Below are 18,746 nucleotides of genomic sequence, written 5' to 3'. Positions count from 1 at the left end.
AGACGAACACATCCAGTCTAGAGGCCAGGGCCCTTGAGGACGGGGGAGGATGTACAGAACTGGGCAGGAGAGCCTTTTCCAGGCGTCTACTTTAGACATTATATGTCAAGAGAGAAATACAGCCCTTGTATATGCACGTATGTGTGTTTAAGTCTACCATTTTATTTGGTTTTTTTTTTTTTTTTTTTTTCGAGACAGAGTCTCACTCTGTTGCCCAGGCTAGAGTGAGCGCCGTGGCATCAGCCTAGCTCACAGCAACCTCAAACTCCTAGGCTTAAGCGATCCTACTGCCTCAGCCTCCCGAGTAGCTGGGACTATAAACATGCGCCACCATGCCCGGCTAATTTTTTGTATATGTATTTTTAGTTGGCCAGATAATTTCTTTCTATTTTTAGTAGAGACGGGGGTCTCACTCTTGCTCAGGCTGGTCTCGAACTCCTGACCTCGAGCAATCCACCTGCCTCGGCCTCCTAGAGCGCTAGGATTACAGGCGTGAGCCACCGCGCCCGGCCTAAGTCTACCATTTTAAACACACTTAAATTTTAAGGCTCCTTCTGAGACGGTCTGCTTTAGGCGTTACCTGACTTTCAATCATTTAGCTTTCTTAGTTTTTCCCATTTTTGTGTACCTTCCAGAAAAGCTCAGAGCTCAGTAAAAGATGTCACTGCTTGTGGCCACAAGGGGGCAGGATAAGTCCAAAAACAATGTGAACGCTGGCTGCAGCTTGCGGGCTGCAGGGAACCAGGCCTTCCTTACTCACTCATCTTAACCACCCAGACACAGAGCGGCAGTTTCGCTCCTATACCATTTCTATTTCATGCTGTCAGCGTGACTAATTCACCTGGTGCACAGTGCCCTGCTCTCAAGCCAGTGCAGGAAATGCTCTTCAAAATCTAAGAACTGAGAAGTCCTCCAGATCCCCAGGTTTAGCATATTTAGTTGCATTTGTGAGGAACAGTACGTCCCAAGTGTTGGTGTTCTTATGTATGGTAGTGGTGAGCAGAAAGCCAAGTGACCAAGGGAAGTGACTAGGGGAAAAAGTTTTTAAAAAGTAAAGTACAGGCCGGGCGCGGTGGCTCACGCCTGTAATCCTAGCACTCTGGGTACGCCGAAGCAGAAGGATCGTTTGAGCTCAGGAGTTCGAGACCAGCCTGAGCAAGAGCAAGACCCCGTTTCTACTAAAAATAGAAAGAAAATTAGCTAGACAACTAAAAATATATAGAAAAAATTAGCCAGGCATGGTGGCGCACGCCTATAGTCCCAGCTACTCAGGAGGCTAAGGCAGAAAGATTGCTTGAGCCCAGGAGTTTGAGGTTGCTGTGAGCTAGGCTAAAGCCATGGCACTCTAGCCCAGGAAACAGAGTAAGACTCTGTCTCAAAAAAAAAAAAAAAAGTGAAGTACATTATTATCCTATAAGAGCTAATCATTTTGTTAATGAGGGAAAAGGAAGAAAATGACATTTGTTGGACCTACTGCATGCCATTCATAGATAACCATCTCACTTTTTAATGCCTCACTATAACTAAGAAATAAGTTGTACTATCCCACTTTGCCCAAAATCACATAGTTAACAACTTTCAAGCTAGGAGTTAAACCCTGGTCTTTCCATTAAATCCCATTGCCTTTCATAAACTCACGAAAAGAAGGAACTCCTTCAGAAGAAACAAATTAGCACATATGATTAATATTGCCCGAATGAAGCCCTCAGATACCCAGGGGGTGATAATTAAAGCCAGATAAGGGAGGATATAATTAAGCATAACTTCCTGGACACAGTCCTGAGTTGAATTGTGGGGGAGATGCAGGCCATGGATTGACAGAGTAATAAAAGCACTAAGGAAGGAAGGAAGGAAGTCATGTGGCAGGGAGACTAACTTAGCTGAAGCAGAAGAGTTACAGGAAAAGGTAATGAGAGCTGAGGAGGAGGGAGCAATTGTTCAACTCAACAGGCATTTGCTAAGCTTCAGCTCTATGTAAGACACTAATAGGGAGGATTCAAGTAAAAAGAAACAATTCCTATCCTTGAAGAGTTTACATTTAAATGGGACAGATATCAAGGAAAGGATGGGTAGGATACTTGTGGAATATTGAGTAGTACCAATTGGTACAGGATGAGTGAGTGACAGCAGGAAGGCAGTATGTGCTCTTTAGCAAAGGAGGAATCTGATGAAACTATGTTTCAGAAAGAGTAACAATTGTAACTGGAAGTGGTAGGTAAGAAGTATTGGAGGGGAAGAAATGAGTTTGCTAGGATAGCTAAGAGGCTACTCCCATAATCTAGGCACAAGGAAATGAATGCCTGGACCAGTGACAGAGAAAATGGAAAAGAAGTTTTCTCTCTGAAGTGTTCTGGTTTACATATTAGTCTCTAGTTTGGATAATATGAGTCTGTCCCGAGAGGATGCTCACTCCCTTCTGAGACTGCAAAACCGAAGGCTCAAGCTCAAAGCACAGCACCTCTATGCAGGTTACATGAGAACGTTTTCAAAGGAAACAGCCCTGCTCTGTGGCTTTCCAAAAATGTGTATGTTAAGAAGTTAAAAAGAATGTCAGAATGTTGATGGAGTGTCAGCAGGGCGGACTGGCTGCCTGACAGGCTGCCAGAAGGCCCTAATGGCATGGCATTTTCCTTCATACCTGGTTCTTTAGCTTTGCAGGATCAGAAAGTTGATTTTGTCAGCACCTTCTCAGAGACACACTCACCTTCCCAAGCTCAAGAATGAAGGATAAGCCAGAACCATAACCACCATAATCACCAAGAGCAGAGACTTGACAAACATATCCCTGCCAGTGGGACAATCAGGAAGTCAGCATGCCTTCTCTGAGCCACGCGTGGACGAGTACTGCTAGCGTGTGCCCATGTTGCTCTCCTTCTCTGTGCTTCATTTCTGACTAGCCCTCTACCCTTCCAACAGATACATTCATTGCTTAGATATGCCAGTAGCATCAATAAGGCTACAGCCAAATCTTGCTGTGGTTAATAAGCCATTCTCACTTCTTAAGGTAACTGTTTTTCACTGACCTCACCACTCTATGTTGATTTTATGGTTTAATTGTCTAAGGAAACCCCTATCTTTCTTATTTCCAGATTTTTTTTTTTTAGGAGACAGAGTCTCACTCTGTTGCCCAAGCTGATTGCATTGGCTCCATTATAGCTCACTGCATCCTCCAACTCCTGGGCTTGAACCAACCTCCCACCTCAGCCTCCCAAGTAGCTGGGACTACAGGCACGAGCCCCCACACTTGGCTAATTTTTCTTTTCCTTCCTTTCTTTTTTTTTTAAAGACAGGGTCTCACCATGTTGCCCAGGCTGGTCTCAAATTCCTGGCCTCAAGAAATTCTACTGCCTCGCCCTCCTAAAGCACTGTGATTACAGGTGTGAGCCACCATGCTCGGCCTTATTTCCAGATTCTTAATAGGAGATAACTTTGCATTATGCCCTCACATTGTCCATGGTAGGAGTTTCTAATCTTCTACCCTTTGCCCAGAGAGAAAAAAAAAAAGAAACACTTATTTCTCTTCTCCAAAATTCTGTCATTTGAACTATGAGCAATTTTAGCCTTTCCACTTCCTGAGCTCCTTTGTTCAATTCTTTAGTTCTATAACTGCCCCCTTATGCTTTAAGAACTGTTTCACGTCACTGAAGAGAAGTTCCTCAGTCACTTCCATACTTGTTACTCAAGTCAAAATCTAGGTAGGTTTCAGGCTCAGAAAAATTAAATTGCTCCTTGTTTTGCCTGTGACAAGATAAGATTCACATTAGTTGGCGCAGTGGCTCATGCCTGTGATCCCAGATACCCGGGAGGCTGAGGCAGAATGATCACTTGAGCCTAGAAGTTGGAGGCTGCGGTGAACTATGATCACGCCACTGTAATCCAACCTGGGCAACTGGGCAACAGAATGAGACCCCATCTCTAAAAAAGAAAAAAAGATTCACTGGCAGTTTCTTTATATATGTCGTGGTAGTACTCTAAAACATAATGTGGCATATGAGAGTTTGAGGACGAGTGGTCAAGATTAATGTTGTTTTATAAACTCCTTAAAGGCACAGAGTGTCATATATTTCTGATGGAATGAATGAAATAACTAGTTAACAAATGAATCCTCATAACTATTCACGGAAAATAGTAGAGTTTTAATCATTCTGGCCATAGAGAAATGCATTAGTTGCCCCTTTTCAGCCACAGGATAAGTTGCTAAATATGACATGAAGTCATCTAAATCTCACCACACCTCCCCTGTGTTGGAACAAATGCATTGGACTGAAGCCCCTTTGTTCCCTGTGGAAAGTCTGCCACCTCTGCAGACTTGTCCTCAGGAATGTCGTTCTAGAAATAATCCAGCCTTCTCCCTGGAGTCCATGAGTCATACACAGAAGTTAATTCATTGAAGCAACTGGTTTTTCTTAGGCTCTTTGTAAAAGTACTTCAGAGAGTCCCTCATGATGAAGCAAAGAAAGTTGGGTTCCTCTCCAGTTTCTTTCCAGCTCTTGCCTTGTTTCCTCTGTGCTTCCTCCACCACCTTATACTTGAACTTACCTGCAGACACAGATCCCAACTGAGCTAGTGTTGCCTGAAGCTGGAAGTACACCAGCAAAGCCTTGTCACCCCATTCCTTTGGATTTGGAATTAAATCACACTCCACCCAGAACATCCCCATCCTCTTTGCTGCTGATCACACTTGTGAGATCCACTGTGCCAATGACTAATGCTTCAGGCTTGCTTCTGTATCATAATGTGGAGCCCAGGAATCCATCATTGTTTTAGTTTTTTTTAATTCACTTTTTATAACAGAAGTAATAATTGAACACATTTTTACTGTAAGACAGCATGAAATTGAAGTCCCCCTTGTTAACTAAGTATTCAGTTTGCATTGCCATACAATTTTTGCGTTGTTTTTGTATTCTCAAATGTTCCAATAAAATGCAAACAGTATGGAAGTATGAATAGTAAAAAGGGAACATATCTCAGAACCCTGCTCCATTTCCACTCTTTATCCACTGTTAACAGTTTGATGGTAGCCTCCAGACCTTGGTAAAATGCATTCACATACATATGGATGTACTTAGGCAGATAGTTTCATTTTTATGTAAATGGGATCATATTGTATCTGTTCTATAACTTCTTTTATTCACTTATTATCTTTTAGTTTTCCATGCCAGTACATTTAGCTTTACTTTGTTAACGGCTGCATAATACCCCATAGTTTCAGTGTGCCCTAATGTAAACACTTCCGTACTGGTGGGCATTTGAATTGCTTCCTGTTTGGGATTTTGATTATTTGTTATTACAACAAATGCTATACGAGACATCTTTACATATATCTCTTTGTTCACTGTCCAAGAATGTCTCTCAGGCTAGACATCCAGAGGTACAATTGATGGGTCAAAAGATGGGTGCATTTAATATTTTTCAAAACTCACAATTAAAGAATTAAATAGGCCAGGTGTGATGGCTCACACCTGTAATCCCAGCACTTTGGGAGGCCGGTGTGGGAGGATCACTTAAGCCCAGGAGTTCGAGACCAACCTGAGCAACACAGCAAGCCCCATCTCTACAAAAAAATAATAATAAAAATTAGCCAGGTGGGTGGCATGTACCTGTATTCCTAGCTACTCGAGAGGCTGAGGCAGAAGGATTGCTTGAGCCCAGGAGTTCGAGGTTACAGTGAACAGTGATGATGCCACTCACTGCAGCCTGGGCAACAGAGTGAGACCCTGTCTCAAAAAAAAAAAAAAAAGAATTAAACAATTTAACCATTATTTCCCTTTCTTCTGCAGAGAGTTCTTTCCTGGGAACTGACATTGACCTTCAGACTATAGACAATGATACTGTCAGCATGGAGATTTTCTTCAAAGCCTGGCTGCATAACAGTGGAACAGACCAAGAGCATATCCATCTTCTTCTTCCTTCACGGTGTTTCAGCAATATTTCCAGAGCCAGAGATAATCCAAGTATACAACCTCCCAAAGATATATCATATAGGCTATAATTATCCTTGTCTGAGATTGGGACTCTAGATTGGTGAGTCATAAGAATCCAGAGCAGTTGAGGCTTAGGGATTGGATGAGGCTATGCAGTATAAGCATGAGAAGCATGAGGAGTAAGAAGAAAAGTTCTAAAACATGACCATTTAGAAAGCTGAGCCTAATTAAGCCCGGCCACCCAGGGCCAGTTAGTTTAGGAGCAAAGCACAATGAGCCATATGTTTTTCTCAATATTCTCAGTGTTAATGTGGTAAATATTATTGGCATTATAATTAGAGGTGTGCCAGTACCTCACCAATATCAACAGAGCCTATGGTGAGAGGAAGCAAACCAAGATTAAATAGAGATCTTCTCACTAGGGAGGCAGCAAATTGAGGAAAATTAAAGCAACTGCAGAGACAGGCCATGTTCACAAAGCACTTCAGGCAATTATTGAAACTAAGAGATCAATCTAGTGTTCTGGGCATGCCAACTTAGCAATTGTTCTGCCTGATAGTGATACTTCATTCCAGGTCCCACTAGGTGGTAGGATTAAGGCCATTTCTATTCTCTGCCCTTTGAGGGTTGGCTCAGGATGCAAGGTAGCAGGGCCTGCAGATGGGCCCATCAGTCTAGTCAGCCACACGGAGCTTGGGAAAGCTGACTCCTTAGGGCCCAGCTCAAAAGGAAAGGTACTAAAGTGTGTCTTCTCCTTTAGGGGTGGGATTTTGTACCTATCTTTCTCACCAAACAGAATATTGGTCGTAGCTAACGAGATCACTGAGGGTTGAAGGCTGGATTGGATGTGGTGCTTACCAAAGCCCTTCTCCCACACAGCCCACTCTGGTTACTGCCTCCTCTGAGGGCTCTCTCTTGGCCATTGGCAGTATATTTCCCTTTCTTCAGCTATAATAGAACTCTTTATGACCGTTGTTTCTTCAGGACAAGGAAGAGCCCTTTGGAATGTCACTAGATAGGATTATGATTTCCCAAGACCCTTTCTTTCTAGGGATAGTCATCAGGTCTCTTCCCCTCCCCCATTTCAACCCAGGGCCCAGGATGCCTTTGACAACTTAACTTGGTTTTAAGCTGTTTTTCCTTTGTGTATAAAATCTTTTTCCCAGCACCTTCTTTCCACCCCACTTGTCCAAGGCTGATAGTACCCATTTATCCTTGTTCCATCCTTTGGAATTCACTTATCTATTTTCCCTATTTAAGGTTGCTGGCGACTTTATACAGAAGCTACTTTATAGCTAACATTATTGAGCCCTCCCTCTGTGCCAAACCGTAAGTTAACTCTTTTCCTTGCATTATCCCATTTCATCTTCACACAACACCCTGAGGTAGATACTGTTACCATATGTTGTTGAATCTAAGATTCTATCAGTTATAAGTTATACCACTATCTTATGTATACTAAGAAAGAAAACACTGCCAGTTAAACATGACACAGCTCTTTCTTGTCACTTACAAGTATTATTTTACCCTCATTGAGAGAGCTCTTTGAGGTTAGAGTACTAAGTAAGGGCCAAGAGTATCTGGCCAATGGCAATTTTAAGACACATACAGAGATGTTAATATGTGAAAAAAATGTGTCTTAGGATCAATTAAATACAATATTATCCCTGTTTTACAGATGAGAAAACTAAGACTTAGAGAAATTAAACACTTTCACAGGGCTTCACAGAAAATTAATAGCAGAGCCAGGATTTGAAGCCAGGCAACTCCAGACTCCTTCTTAACCCTTAGGACCAGAAATCTACATTTTGTACATTTGACCTCTCTCAGCCCAGACTATGTTCATCAAACCCAGCCCTGTCTGCCTCCAGACCCTGGGTCTTTATCTATAATACTAACCAGCCTCGTGCTGGGCAATTCTGAATGAAGGGGCTAGAGATTCACTTTTCTCATTAGGAGAGCTGGGGCCCTCAAAGGCCCAGAACTCCTGCAACTAGACTGTCTTGCACTGTTGCATGGCATTTGCCCATGGTGCTAATCAGAATTTCTCTGGCTTCCCTTCCCTCTTCCCAAGGCTTTCAGCACCAGGGGCAGAGCCAGAATGTTTATCTCCATCTGTAATCATTTTTTGGAAATCTGCACATCTTCAGGGTGCATGGTGGAATTTAGATCCAGACTCTAGTCAGCTGTTCTGCTGGGAAAGTCTTCACTGAAATCTAGATACTCAGGCACAGTTATAATGAGGTCTGGGGAAATTAGGCTTCCTCTAGGGAGGATGTGACCCACCTGAGATTTTAAATAACCCAATAAAGATTATACTGTAGGTATCTATTATTCTTAAAACTGAAACATTGTCACACATGGATTTCTGGACCTGTGGCTCACTACAAAAAATGAAAGAAAACAAAAGTGCTGAGCTCTCCTCCTATAGACTGCTTTGAGGAGTGAGCCTCAGATGTTCACTTTAACTCCTCCTTACAAAGTTCTCCACCCATACCACCTACTTTTTGGGCTACCTAGGGCCCTTCACCCCATCTCTAGGTGCTTCCCTTAGAAGGGCCTTCCTCTCACAGAAAGAATGCAGAATCAGCTACAGATGAGTGTCTACTTGTTTGGTTTGGGGTTTGGCACCTTTGCACCTGGGCTCTGAATGGTGAGAAGCACACCTGGTTCTAGATTCAAGCCCTGCTAAGACAACTTTCCCAGCTTTGGAACATTCTGCTGAGGCTACAGTTTGGGCAGTTCTCAGACCTGACTGCAGTAAAAATCACATGAGGAACTTTTTTAAAATATCAGTATCTGGGCTCCACCCTCAGAGATCCTGGTTTTAATTGGTCTGGGGTAGGACCCAGACATCAGTACTTTTTAGAAGTTCTCTAGGTGATTCTTCCTGCCACCAACATTGAGAACCTCAGCCCGATGAACACGGCTGTCCAGTCAGAAAGCCTAGGGACCAGAATGGAGAAGTCAGGCACAGATGAAATGAGAGGAAGCTGGAGTCCTAGGCAAAGTCCCTCCTACTGACTTCCTGGTCCCTGGGACAAACCAGGCCAAGAGCCATCTCACCAAGAATTAATGTCTTGGTCTTAATCACTGGTCCCAGGAGGGCCAGCTGGATCTGACATCTATTCTGCCACTCTGGTTGGTTTTTTTTTTTTCTGTTATTTCTACTTTTGTTTTTACTTCATGTTGCAGTTAGTACAGTCATTTCACAAATCATTAACATCAACTATCCTTCTCACAAGTACTCAGCATTCATATATTCACAAGATTGTTATCAGTATGCAAGCCAGATATACATTTTATTGAAAAACTTTGTAACATCAAGGCTTCAAGCTTAGTGCAACAGAACGCTGTCCACTGTGGCATGTGAAGGTACCTACTGGAGCAGGAGCTTAATGTAGCAGAGTATAATTCCTAGATAAATGGCTCATACCTAGTCTAAGCCCTCCTGAGAACTGTTATTTGATGCTGCAGTGATGCTCCAAGCCCCAGAAGGTCATTTACTCAGTTTCTTTGAGAAATAAAAAAATAAACCATTTCAGGAACTCATCCCCCCTCCCCCCCCGCCATGTCCCTAGAAGAACCCACAGAGAAACAGCAACAGTCACCTGACTGCCTGACTTCTGCTTTCCTGCTCTTCCTTCATATGACCTGCAGTCTTGCCAAAGCTTTGCCACAGGGAAGCAGCAGAGGCAATATTTCCTTCTGTGATTACCAAAGGGCCCCTGCATATTTTGGCATTAGCTGCCTTCTCCGTAGAGGATGCATGTTCCTCTGACTGGATCACAAACCAGATTTCTCACTATGAGACAACTGCTCAGCCAGCCCAGAAGTAAAACAAGTAAAAACCTGCCAGGCATGGTGGCTCATGCCTGTAATCCTAGCACTTTGGGAGGCCGAGGCGGGAGGATCACTTGAGGTCAGGAGTTTGAGACCAGCCTGAGCAAGAGCAAAACCCCTGTCTCTACTAAAAGTAGAAAGAAATTAGCTGGACAACTAAAAATATGTAGAAAAAACTAGCCGGGCATGGTGGTGCATGCCTGTAGTCTCAGCTACTCGGGAGGCCGAAGCAGAAGGATTGCTTAAGCCCAGGAGTTTGAGGTTGCTGTGAATTAGGCGGATGCCATGGCACTCTAGCCCAGGCAACAGAGTGAGACTCTGTCTCCAAAAACAAAAAAAACAAGTAAAAACCACGTCAGACCCAGAAAATAAGTTAACTGTTGCATAGAGTGACAGAGATACTATAGGATCCAGACCTGCTTTACCTTCCCAAACCAATCAAGCTTTCCTCTTTCCAGTCCCCTGCCTCCTCCCATCCCTTGCTTGCCTAATAGAGGTGGAATGGATGGCAGATGTTATCTCATAATGGCATAGCCTGAGGCAACTTGTGACCCACAATCCTTCTTCCAATGCTGCTTTTTATTGTAGTGTGCCTGAAATGTGATCTTCAAGAGCGACTGCTCAGCCCCTCCCTGCTCCCTGGCACAGCTGACAGCACCTTGAGAATGGATGACCCCAAAGGAGACTTCAGCACACTCTACCAGATGGCTTCCCAGTCATCAGCCTCTCGTTACAAGCTCCAAGTGATCAAGTATGGTCCAGGGAATCTCCCCAATCCATGCAAATGCTATTCTTACTGGTTCTGTGGCTAGGAAGTCCAGAGACAGACAGTATCTCTAAGTGTCAGGCAAGCAATGGTCAGTTCCAAAGTAGCAGTTACAGGTATAGTATGAGGGTCAAGCTACTCAGCATATGGAGGCCGAATGAGCAGATGGTAGAAGAAGTGCTGTAGTAGAACATTCTGAGGTCTGGGTGAGAACTGGAAGTCCAGAAAGTCTCTGAACACAGAGAAAGATGAGATCAGTAGGAAAGGTGTTTATCCATTCAGTAAATGTTTATTAAGTACCTACTATGTTTAAGCATCAGGACACAGATCCAACCTTTAAGGAATAAGTGGTACGTAAGATCTACCCCTGCCCCCTCCTATTTCCCTAAATACTGTTAATTGAACTCTTTCTTCCCAGGAAACCAATTCTAGAGTAGAATTAGCAATGATGGCAGAGGCCACTTTGCTTCCTAGTTCCTACCACAGTGCCAATGCACAGGTTCCTGAGCTTTGACAGTCTTGTGTGTGCTAGATACTATACTAGACGCTAGCCATACAAAGGTAAATAATTCACAGACCCTAATCTAAAAGCTTTCATAGTAGTGTGGACTTCAGCTGAATTTAAGTGGATCTGGGTAGAAGTTCTAGCTATCACTGAGGAGTCTCTCACTACCATTGTCTCTTCCTAGGGCTCTAAAATCCAGCGGGGTCTGCGAGTCATTGACATATGGACTCCCGTTCATCCTCAGACCCACAAGCTGTTGGCAGCTGGACTGGGATGAGCTAGAGACAAATCAGCAGCATTTCCATGCTTTGTGTCACAGCCTGCTGGTGAGTACCCATATCCCCAGGTGAGGAAGAAGAATAGTGTTAAAGTACCAACCATAGAAAAGCAGCTAACTAATCCTGCCCTAATCCCAAAGCTGCCTTAACTCTCAAGAGGACAGAATAAAAACTGGAAACACTCTAAAATTTGGAGTAAATCTGACTTGCCTTTGCATGTTTCATGCTATAGAGAATAATTCCCAAATTCAGTTATGTAACATAAAACTTGAGGCTGGGTGTGGTGGCTCATGCCTGTAATCCTAGCTAACACTCTGGGAGGCTGAGGCGGGTGGATTGTTTGAGCTCAGGAGTTCGAGACCAGCCTGAGCAAGAGCAAGACCCCATCTCTACTAAAAATAGAAAGAAATTCTATGGACAGCTAACAACATATACAGAAAAAATTAGCTGGGCATGGTGGCGCATGCCTGTAGTCCCAGCTACTCGTGAGGCTGAGGCAGGAGGATTGCTTGAGCTCAGGAATTTGAGGTTGCTGTGAGCTAGGCTGATGCCATGGCACTCTAGCCTGGGCAACAGAGTGAGACTCTGTCTCAAAATAAAAAAAAAGAAAGAAAGAAAAAAAGAAAGAAAAAACAGATATTTAAAAAAAGAAAAAAAGAAAACTTGAAAATCCCTGATTTTGTAAGATTTAAATGACAACAGAGAATTTTCCATAAGTAACCATATTTTAAAACCCACTTCCTTCCTAACACTATACTGGATACTATGGTTCATTTAAATGAAGAGCACCAGCCAGATACAGTGGCTCACACCTGTAATCCTTGCACTCTGGGAGGCCGAGGCAGTAGGATCGCTTGAGCTCAGGAGTTCGAGACCAGCCTGAGCAAGAGCAAGACCTCATCCCCACTAAAAATAGAAAAAATAGCCAGGCATGGTGGTGCATGCCTGTAGTTCCAGCTGTTCCAGAGGCTGAGGAAGGAGGATCACTTGAGCCCAGGAGTTTGAGGTTGCTGTGACCTAGGCTGATGCCACAGCACTCTAACCCAGACAACAGAGCAAGACCCTGTCTCAAAAAAATAAATAAATAAATGAAAAGCACCTAGTCTGTGCCAGACATTGTTTAAGATCTGGATATATATTCATTGGTGACATAATAGACATTACCTATGACCTCAAGAAATCTACTCTGTAATGGAAGAGACAAAAATATGTGTGTGTGTGTCTGTGTATGTATTCTTAATTGTGAGAAGTTTATAAAGGAGAAGAAGAAGTTGCTATAAAAGAAGCTCTCTGTGGGAGTGACATTTAAACTGAGACCTGCTAGATGAGTGAGAATTAGCCAGGTGAGGGTTGTCAGGAAAAGCATTCCAGGTGCAGGGAAAGGCATGTGCAAAGACCTCAAGGCTGGAAAGAGCTAAGAATCAAGGACAGAAAAGCGATTGTGACTGAAACCTGGAGCAAAGGGGAAAGAGGCGAAAGGTGGGGTTGGAGAAGTGAGCTGGGGGCAAATCGTGCAAAGCTTCGTAGCCCAAATTAAGGACTCTGGACTTTATTTTAAGTCGGGAAAGAAATCATGAGAAATGACATCATCTATTTAAGTTTTTTAAATATCACTTAGGCAGAAGTTTGGAAATGCACTATCAGAAGCAAGAATGGAGACTAGAAAATTAGGTAGGGGTGCATTGCAGTACTCTAGGCAAGAGATGATGGCTTGGACTGGAACCTGGAAAGATAAGAGCAGAAGAGTAAACCAATTAGAGAACTGTTTTAGAGATAGAATCATCAGAACTTGGTGAAGGATTTGATGTAGGGACTGAGAAAGAGGAAGTATCAAATAACTGCTTGCTTTCTGACTTGAACGACTAAATGGATGTCATTCCCTGAAATAGAAAAAATAAAAGAGCACACGCTTGAAACTAATGTAACATTAGAAAGCAAAATAAAACAACTGCAAATAGAATACAAGGACAGATATAGATAAAGGTTTGACCTAGTAGGATGGATATGGGTGACCAGGAGAGCATGGCGATGCATCTCGTTCACTATCAGAAGCAGACTTCTCTTTTTCCTGTTTCAAAGCCCACACTCCCTTTTAGGTCCACCCACTGAGTTCCTGTTTCCTATCTGAAGAACACTCATCTCCTGTCTTTGCAGTGCAGAGACAACAGACCCGTTGTGACTGTTAGTGCCTAACAGCTCGGTTGACTATTTACTCCACCCAAGTCCTCAGAATTTCGGACATGATACATCACTTGGGAGGAATTTCTCCCAAGTAGCTTCAATATGTTCTTATGGTACTTGATATTTTAAACATACATTGGCATTTTAATATACTACCAGAGAGTGTAAATTTTCTGGCAAATGATACTCTTCAACACTTTTGCTGGGAATGTAGCCCAAGAAAAGAGTCAGGAAAGGGAGCAAAGATGTATGTACCAGCATGTTCATCTCAGTGTTATTTACAATGGTACAAAGTTGGAAACAACTAAATGTCCTAAATAGAGAAATTGTTAAATCTAAATGGGAGGGGGATTATAGGAACTGTAACTCAGCCAAACAATGAAATATTATGTTGTCATTAAAAATAAGGATGGGAAAGTGTATTCCCCTCCATCCTGGCTTACATACTCAAGAGCAGAGTCTCCCTGCCACTGAATCGGGGTTTGAGAATCTGTATGTATGTATGTATTCATTCATTCATTCATTCAACAAATATTTACAGACCACTGTGTGCCAGGCATTGTTCTAGGGATGAAGAGACTTCTTTATCACTCCTCTCTCATGGAAAATCACAAGTACGTAGTTTACCCATCACTAATAGATACCCATTTTTTGGAACATTTACTAAGTGGTAGTCACTTAACCAAGGGTTTTGCATACTTTCCCTCATTTAATCCTCACAATATTCTGTAAAGTAGAGATTGTTGTCCTTATTTTTACAAATGGAGAAGACTAAGGCCTCAAGAGACCAAGTGACTTATCAAAGGTCACACAGCTACCAAAGTGGGCAAGTCAGAATTTGAACCTAGTTCTCTTGACTACAAAGCCCATGATTTTAACTTCTTTGATCAATTCCCTACTCTGAATGTAGCCAGATAAATACAGATTACAACACTGAGGCAAATTCTCCCTTCACTTACACCCCATGCTTCTGTACTTCACCAGACTTGAACTCACTTAAAGTGGCTGGGGACTCATAACAGCTCTTTACCCATCTGTGCTACTGTTCTCTCTACTCTGGTCTACCTCATCCAGATTAAAGACCACTCTCCTATTCTGGAAAACAGAGAAGCAAAATAGCGTTTAAATGACTATTCCTTCTTGCTTTTCACGTGACATCTTCTCCAAGCAGCAAAAATCCTGAATGGCAGTATATTGCAGAGCAGTGGTCCCCAACCTTTTGGGCACCAGGGACTGGTTTCATGGAAGACAGTTTTTCCACAGGATTGGGGTGAAGGGGAGGAGGCTGAGCTGAGGCAGTGATGCCAGCGATAGGGAGCAGCTGTAAATACAGACGAAGCTTGTCCCCGCTGTTCACCTCCTGCTGTGTGGGTCCCCCGCCCTAAGTTTCATGGAAGACAATATTTCCACGAACTAGGGTGGGGGAAGGATGGCAGAGCTCTGTGGCCCAGTCCCTAACAGTCCCTAACAGGCCACAGACCAGTACTGGTCTACACCCAGGGATTGGGGACCACAGTTATAGAGGACAAATTTTTCACAAGCTTCAGCTCATTCATTCAATATATTTTTGAGTACCTACTATGTGACAAGACTTATTTAGAGTTTTAACCTTCCTAACCCTATTTTTTATAATTTTGCCCCACTTCTTTAAATCCATCCTTGATTTTTTTATTCTATCTTACACTTTTTTTATGTTCTTTTAAAATCTGATTTCAAGCCAGCTCCCTGTATAACTCTCTTGCTTTCTGTTTCTCACTGTTATGTTTCCCCACCAGCCAACTTCTCATTCTAACTTCTTTTTTCTGTTAATAGCAGTACCACCATCGTCTACTCACCCAGGCTTGAAACCTCAGTCATTTTCAGCCGTCTGCCGCTTTACACCCACTTCATCACTAAGCCACATCAATTCTCCTCTCATAACATAACTTGTAACTAACTGACCTTTCCTTCCTGTTCCCACTGCCTGTCCTCATCAAGACTTCTTTAGTAAACTCCTAACTAGCTTGCCTACCCCAATCTCTTCCTCTTCTAATTTACCCTACACATTGGCACCAGATTAATCTTGACGTATTCCCCTGTCACATTTTTCTGTGTGCAATACTCAATGACTTACTAAGCCTGGTCTGTTCCATCCCTACAGTACCTATTGCATTTGTCTTCAGTGGCTTTAGTGTTTCCCTTCCCAATCCATTTTACATACTGCCAACAGATTAATATTCTTGAAATACAGCACTGATTCTGACACTCCTCAGCTTTAAAATATTTTATAGCTTGCTGTTGTTTACACATAAAGTCCATATTCCTTAGCCTAATATTCAAGGTCCAGCTTTGTCTCCCTTTATTCCGCTTCATGTACCATACACTCCAACCAAATTAATACACAAACCTTAAATGTCCCCACCTTTGAACTTTTGTTCATGTTGTCCCCTCTCTCATCTCCATGTGTTCAACTCCTACCCTATCCTGAAATTCCAAGCTCAAATGGTGCTTTTTCACTGAGACCTTTCGAATTTCCTCTACTTATCATGAGACCTTTGTATGCTCTATTTCTTTTTAGAGAAAAGCATATTTCAAGTAGGATTTTAAATATATGATCCTATGATTTGGGGTTAAAGTCTAAGGCACACATCAGGCATGGTGGCTTACGCCTATAATCTTAGTACTTTGGAAGGCCAAGGCAGTAGGATCACTTGAGGCCAGGAGTTCAAGACCAGCCTGAGCAACAGAATGAGACCCTATCTCTATAAATAATAGAAAAATTAGCTGGGTGTGGTGGCACACACCTGTAGCCCCAGCTACTCAGGAGGCTGCAGCAGGCAGCTTGAGCCCAGGAGTTTGAGGCTGCAGTCAGCTATGATGATGCCACTGCACTCTAGCCCAGGCAACAGACCAATTCCCAGTCTCAAAAAAAAAAAAAGTTTAAGATATAAATTTGACTAACCAAACTTCAGAATGACATGGTTGTTTTTTCCTGATATTTCTACCACCTCCCAACTTTATCATCCAATTCCTCAGCCTTAGTCAAATTTAGTCCAGAGTAGAAATTGTCCCTTTGTTACTTCTCTTTTTGGGGGAGTCAAGGCAAGGCAGTTTTCTGATATGTGGTGGTAAAATGTAATTTGCACTGTCCAGGAAAAGCCTGGGCTTTGGAATCAGATGACCCTAGGTTCCTGACAGTGTCCTTATTTCCCAACTGTGTGAACTTAGGCAACATAATATAACCTCTCAAAGTGTCAGTGTATTCATCTATTCGTAACCCTAACAAATCTAGTGGCCCCCATGTGGTTTAGGCTCTGTACAAATGACATATAAAGAAGCACTATCTAGAGGCCCAAAAGTAATTTCTTTTTAAAGAAACAGAGTTTCGCTATCTTGCCCAGGCTGGACTTGAACTCTTGAGCACAAGTGATCTTCCCACCTCAACCTCCCAAGTAGCTGGGACTACAGGCATGCACCACCACACTTGGCTAATTTTTTAATTAATCTGCACTTTCAAAGAACACCTATGAGGATCTAGTTCATAACCCACAATGATATTTCCCAAATTTTCTTCTTCTACTCAATTATCTTTAACCTGAAGCTGTTCCTAGAACTTTTCACACACACAAAAAAAAACCCCTTAAATTCTCTTTACATCTCCAGTCCCTGTTCCTCTCTCAATCTTCTTCCTCTCTCTCTGAGGACATGTTATAAACTGACTTAACCTCTCTGATGTAGTTCCCCTCCCTCTCAGGTCCTGTCTCTTTCTACCTATTTATAATGCCCAGAAATAGAGTTTATTAGCCTTCTCCTTTCATGAGTAGAAGTAGAGTAAGAAGGAAAGAAAGGAGAAGGTGCATGACAGATGCATATTAGTAACTCTTGTCCCTGTCACATGTAAAATAGAGACAATAAAATATACCTCATATGGTTTTTAAGATGATTAAATAATATTGCATGTGTAAAGCACCTAGCACGTCTGGCATATGATTTGCACAAAGTGGTTAATAGTTCTACAATTTCCATTTGTTTCTATTTTTTGTAGATTCTAACTCTCTGGAGAGATTCTCCATATTTTCATCTATTTTCTTGAACATACTAATCATAGGTATTTTAAAGTTCTTATCAGCTAACCTCAATACCTGGATCACCTGTGGATTTGTTCCTATTGTCTCTTTCTTCTTTTAGTTTTCAGACACGTGGTGTTGCCTTTTAGCACATCAAGCAGTATTTTAGTAAAAGATGCATATTGTGCATAAATAAATTTTAGAAGCTCCAGCTGGTGTTGGATTTTTCTAGAGAGGGCTCACACTTCCCTGCTCTGGGCAGACAGAGTGGCAGCTGATCATTCTAGTCCACTCAGGAACTGTGTTGGGTCAAGGTTGGGCTACAGTCCTGCTAAGGCTCAATCTACCCATGCTTTGTTCCTGGCCCTCCAGAGTTTTCCACTGAAAGCCTGGTTTATTATGTACATCCCTCTCCTTGGAAGGTCCCACCTCTAATCACTGTCTCCCAAATCTGCTAAAACACTCTACTTTTTAGAGGTATTGTCCTTAACTGTTTTTCCCTCCTGCACCAAGCAGCTCTGGTGTTTGGTAAATGTGCTAAGGGAAAAACTGGATTGAATCCCACCCTTCCCACCACCAAGTCTCCCTCAAAATATCTGCTGGTTTCTCTGTTCCCCTGCAAGTGCCTTGGCAGTGGAAATCCTGGACTCTCAACTCCTTTCCACCACCAACACCATGCCCTCCAACCCAGAATCAACATGTGCCTTCAGGGTAAAAGCAGCTGCAATAATTCCCTTGTACCTCTGGATTCTTCCCTCTCCAGAGACTTAGCTACCTCTAGTTCTCATTGCCTCAGCAGCTCCTCACTGACTTCAAACGAATGATCTCTATATATTACCCAGCTTTCCTGATTATTCTAGGCAGGAGAACCAGTCTGCCAGTGGCCACTCCAACCCACCCAGATGCAAAAAGATGTTTATTTATTCCCCCTTTGCTGCCAGGATATATAGTACATTTTCTAATTTACCCTTATCCAGTTGGCTGGCTCTACCATGTTTTCATTTTCAGGTTCCTGGATTTCCTTACAAGTGTAGGTATAGCTTAGTTTATTCACTGCTGTCTCTTCATCTGCCCCTTCTTTTGAAGCAGTTCTTCTGAACAAAGTCCACATACCATAATTAAATTGTAGTGATTAGTGCCAACCCACCAGGCCTCATCAACTATAAATGTTGTATAACTTTTCAAATTACATTTTACATATAC

General features: G+C 42.6%; 1 protein-coding gene across 5 annotated transcripts in view; it reads left to right on the top strand.

Moving 5' to 3' along the window:
• Nucleotides 1–18,746, top strand: part of LOC123637089 (meiosis 1 associated protein) — a 68,294-nt gene that overhangs the window by 40,669 nt on the left and 8,879 nt on the right. For 4 of the 5 annotated variants that reach the window (XM_045549926.1, XM_045549924.1, XM_045549923.1 and 1 more), the window contains exons 5-7: nt 5,781–5,954; nt 10,356–10,518; nt 11,223–11,364. In XM_045549926.1, the coding sequence (XP_045405882.1) occupies nt 5,781–5,954; nt 10,356–10,518; nt 11,223–11,364 (479 nt within the window). The remainder of the gene's footprint in view (nt 1–5,780; nt 5,955–10,355; nt 10,519–11,222; nt 11,365–18,746) is intronic. The other variant, XM_045549925.1, reaches the window with a different exon arrangement.

Source organism: Lemur catta, chromosome 4 (assembly GCF_020740605.2).
Source record: "Lemur catta isolate mLemCat1 chromosome 4, mLemCat1.pri, whole genome shotgun sequence".
In the NCBI taxonomy this organism is placed as follows: Eukaryota; Metazoa; Chordata; class Mammalia; order Primates; family Lemuridae; genus Lemur; species Lemur catta.
Note: the sequence above shows the minus strand (reverse complement) of the source record. Positions and strands in the feature narration are given on the sequence as shown.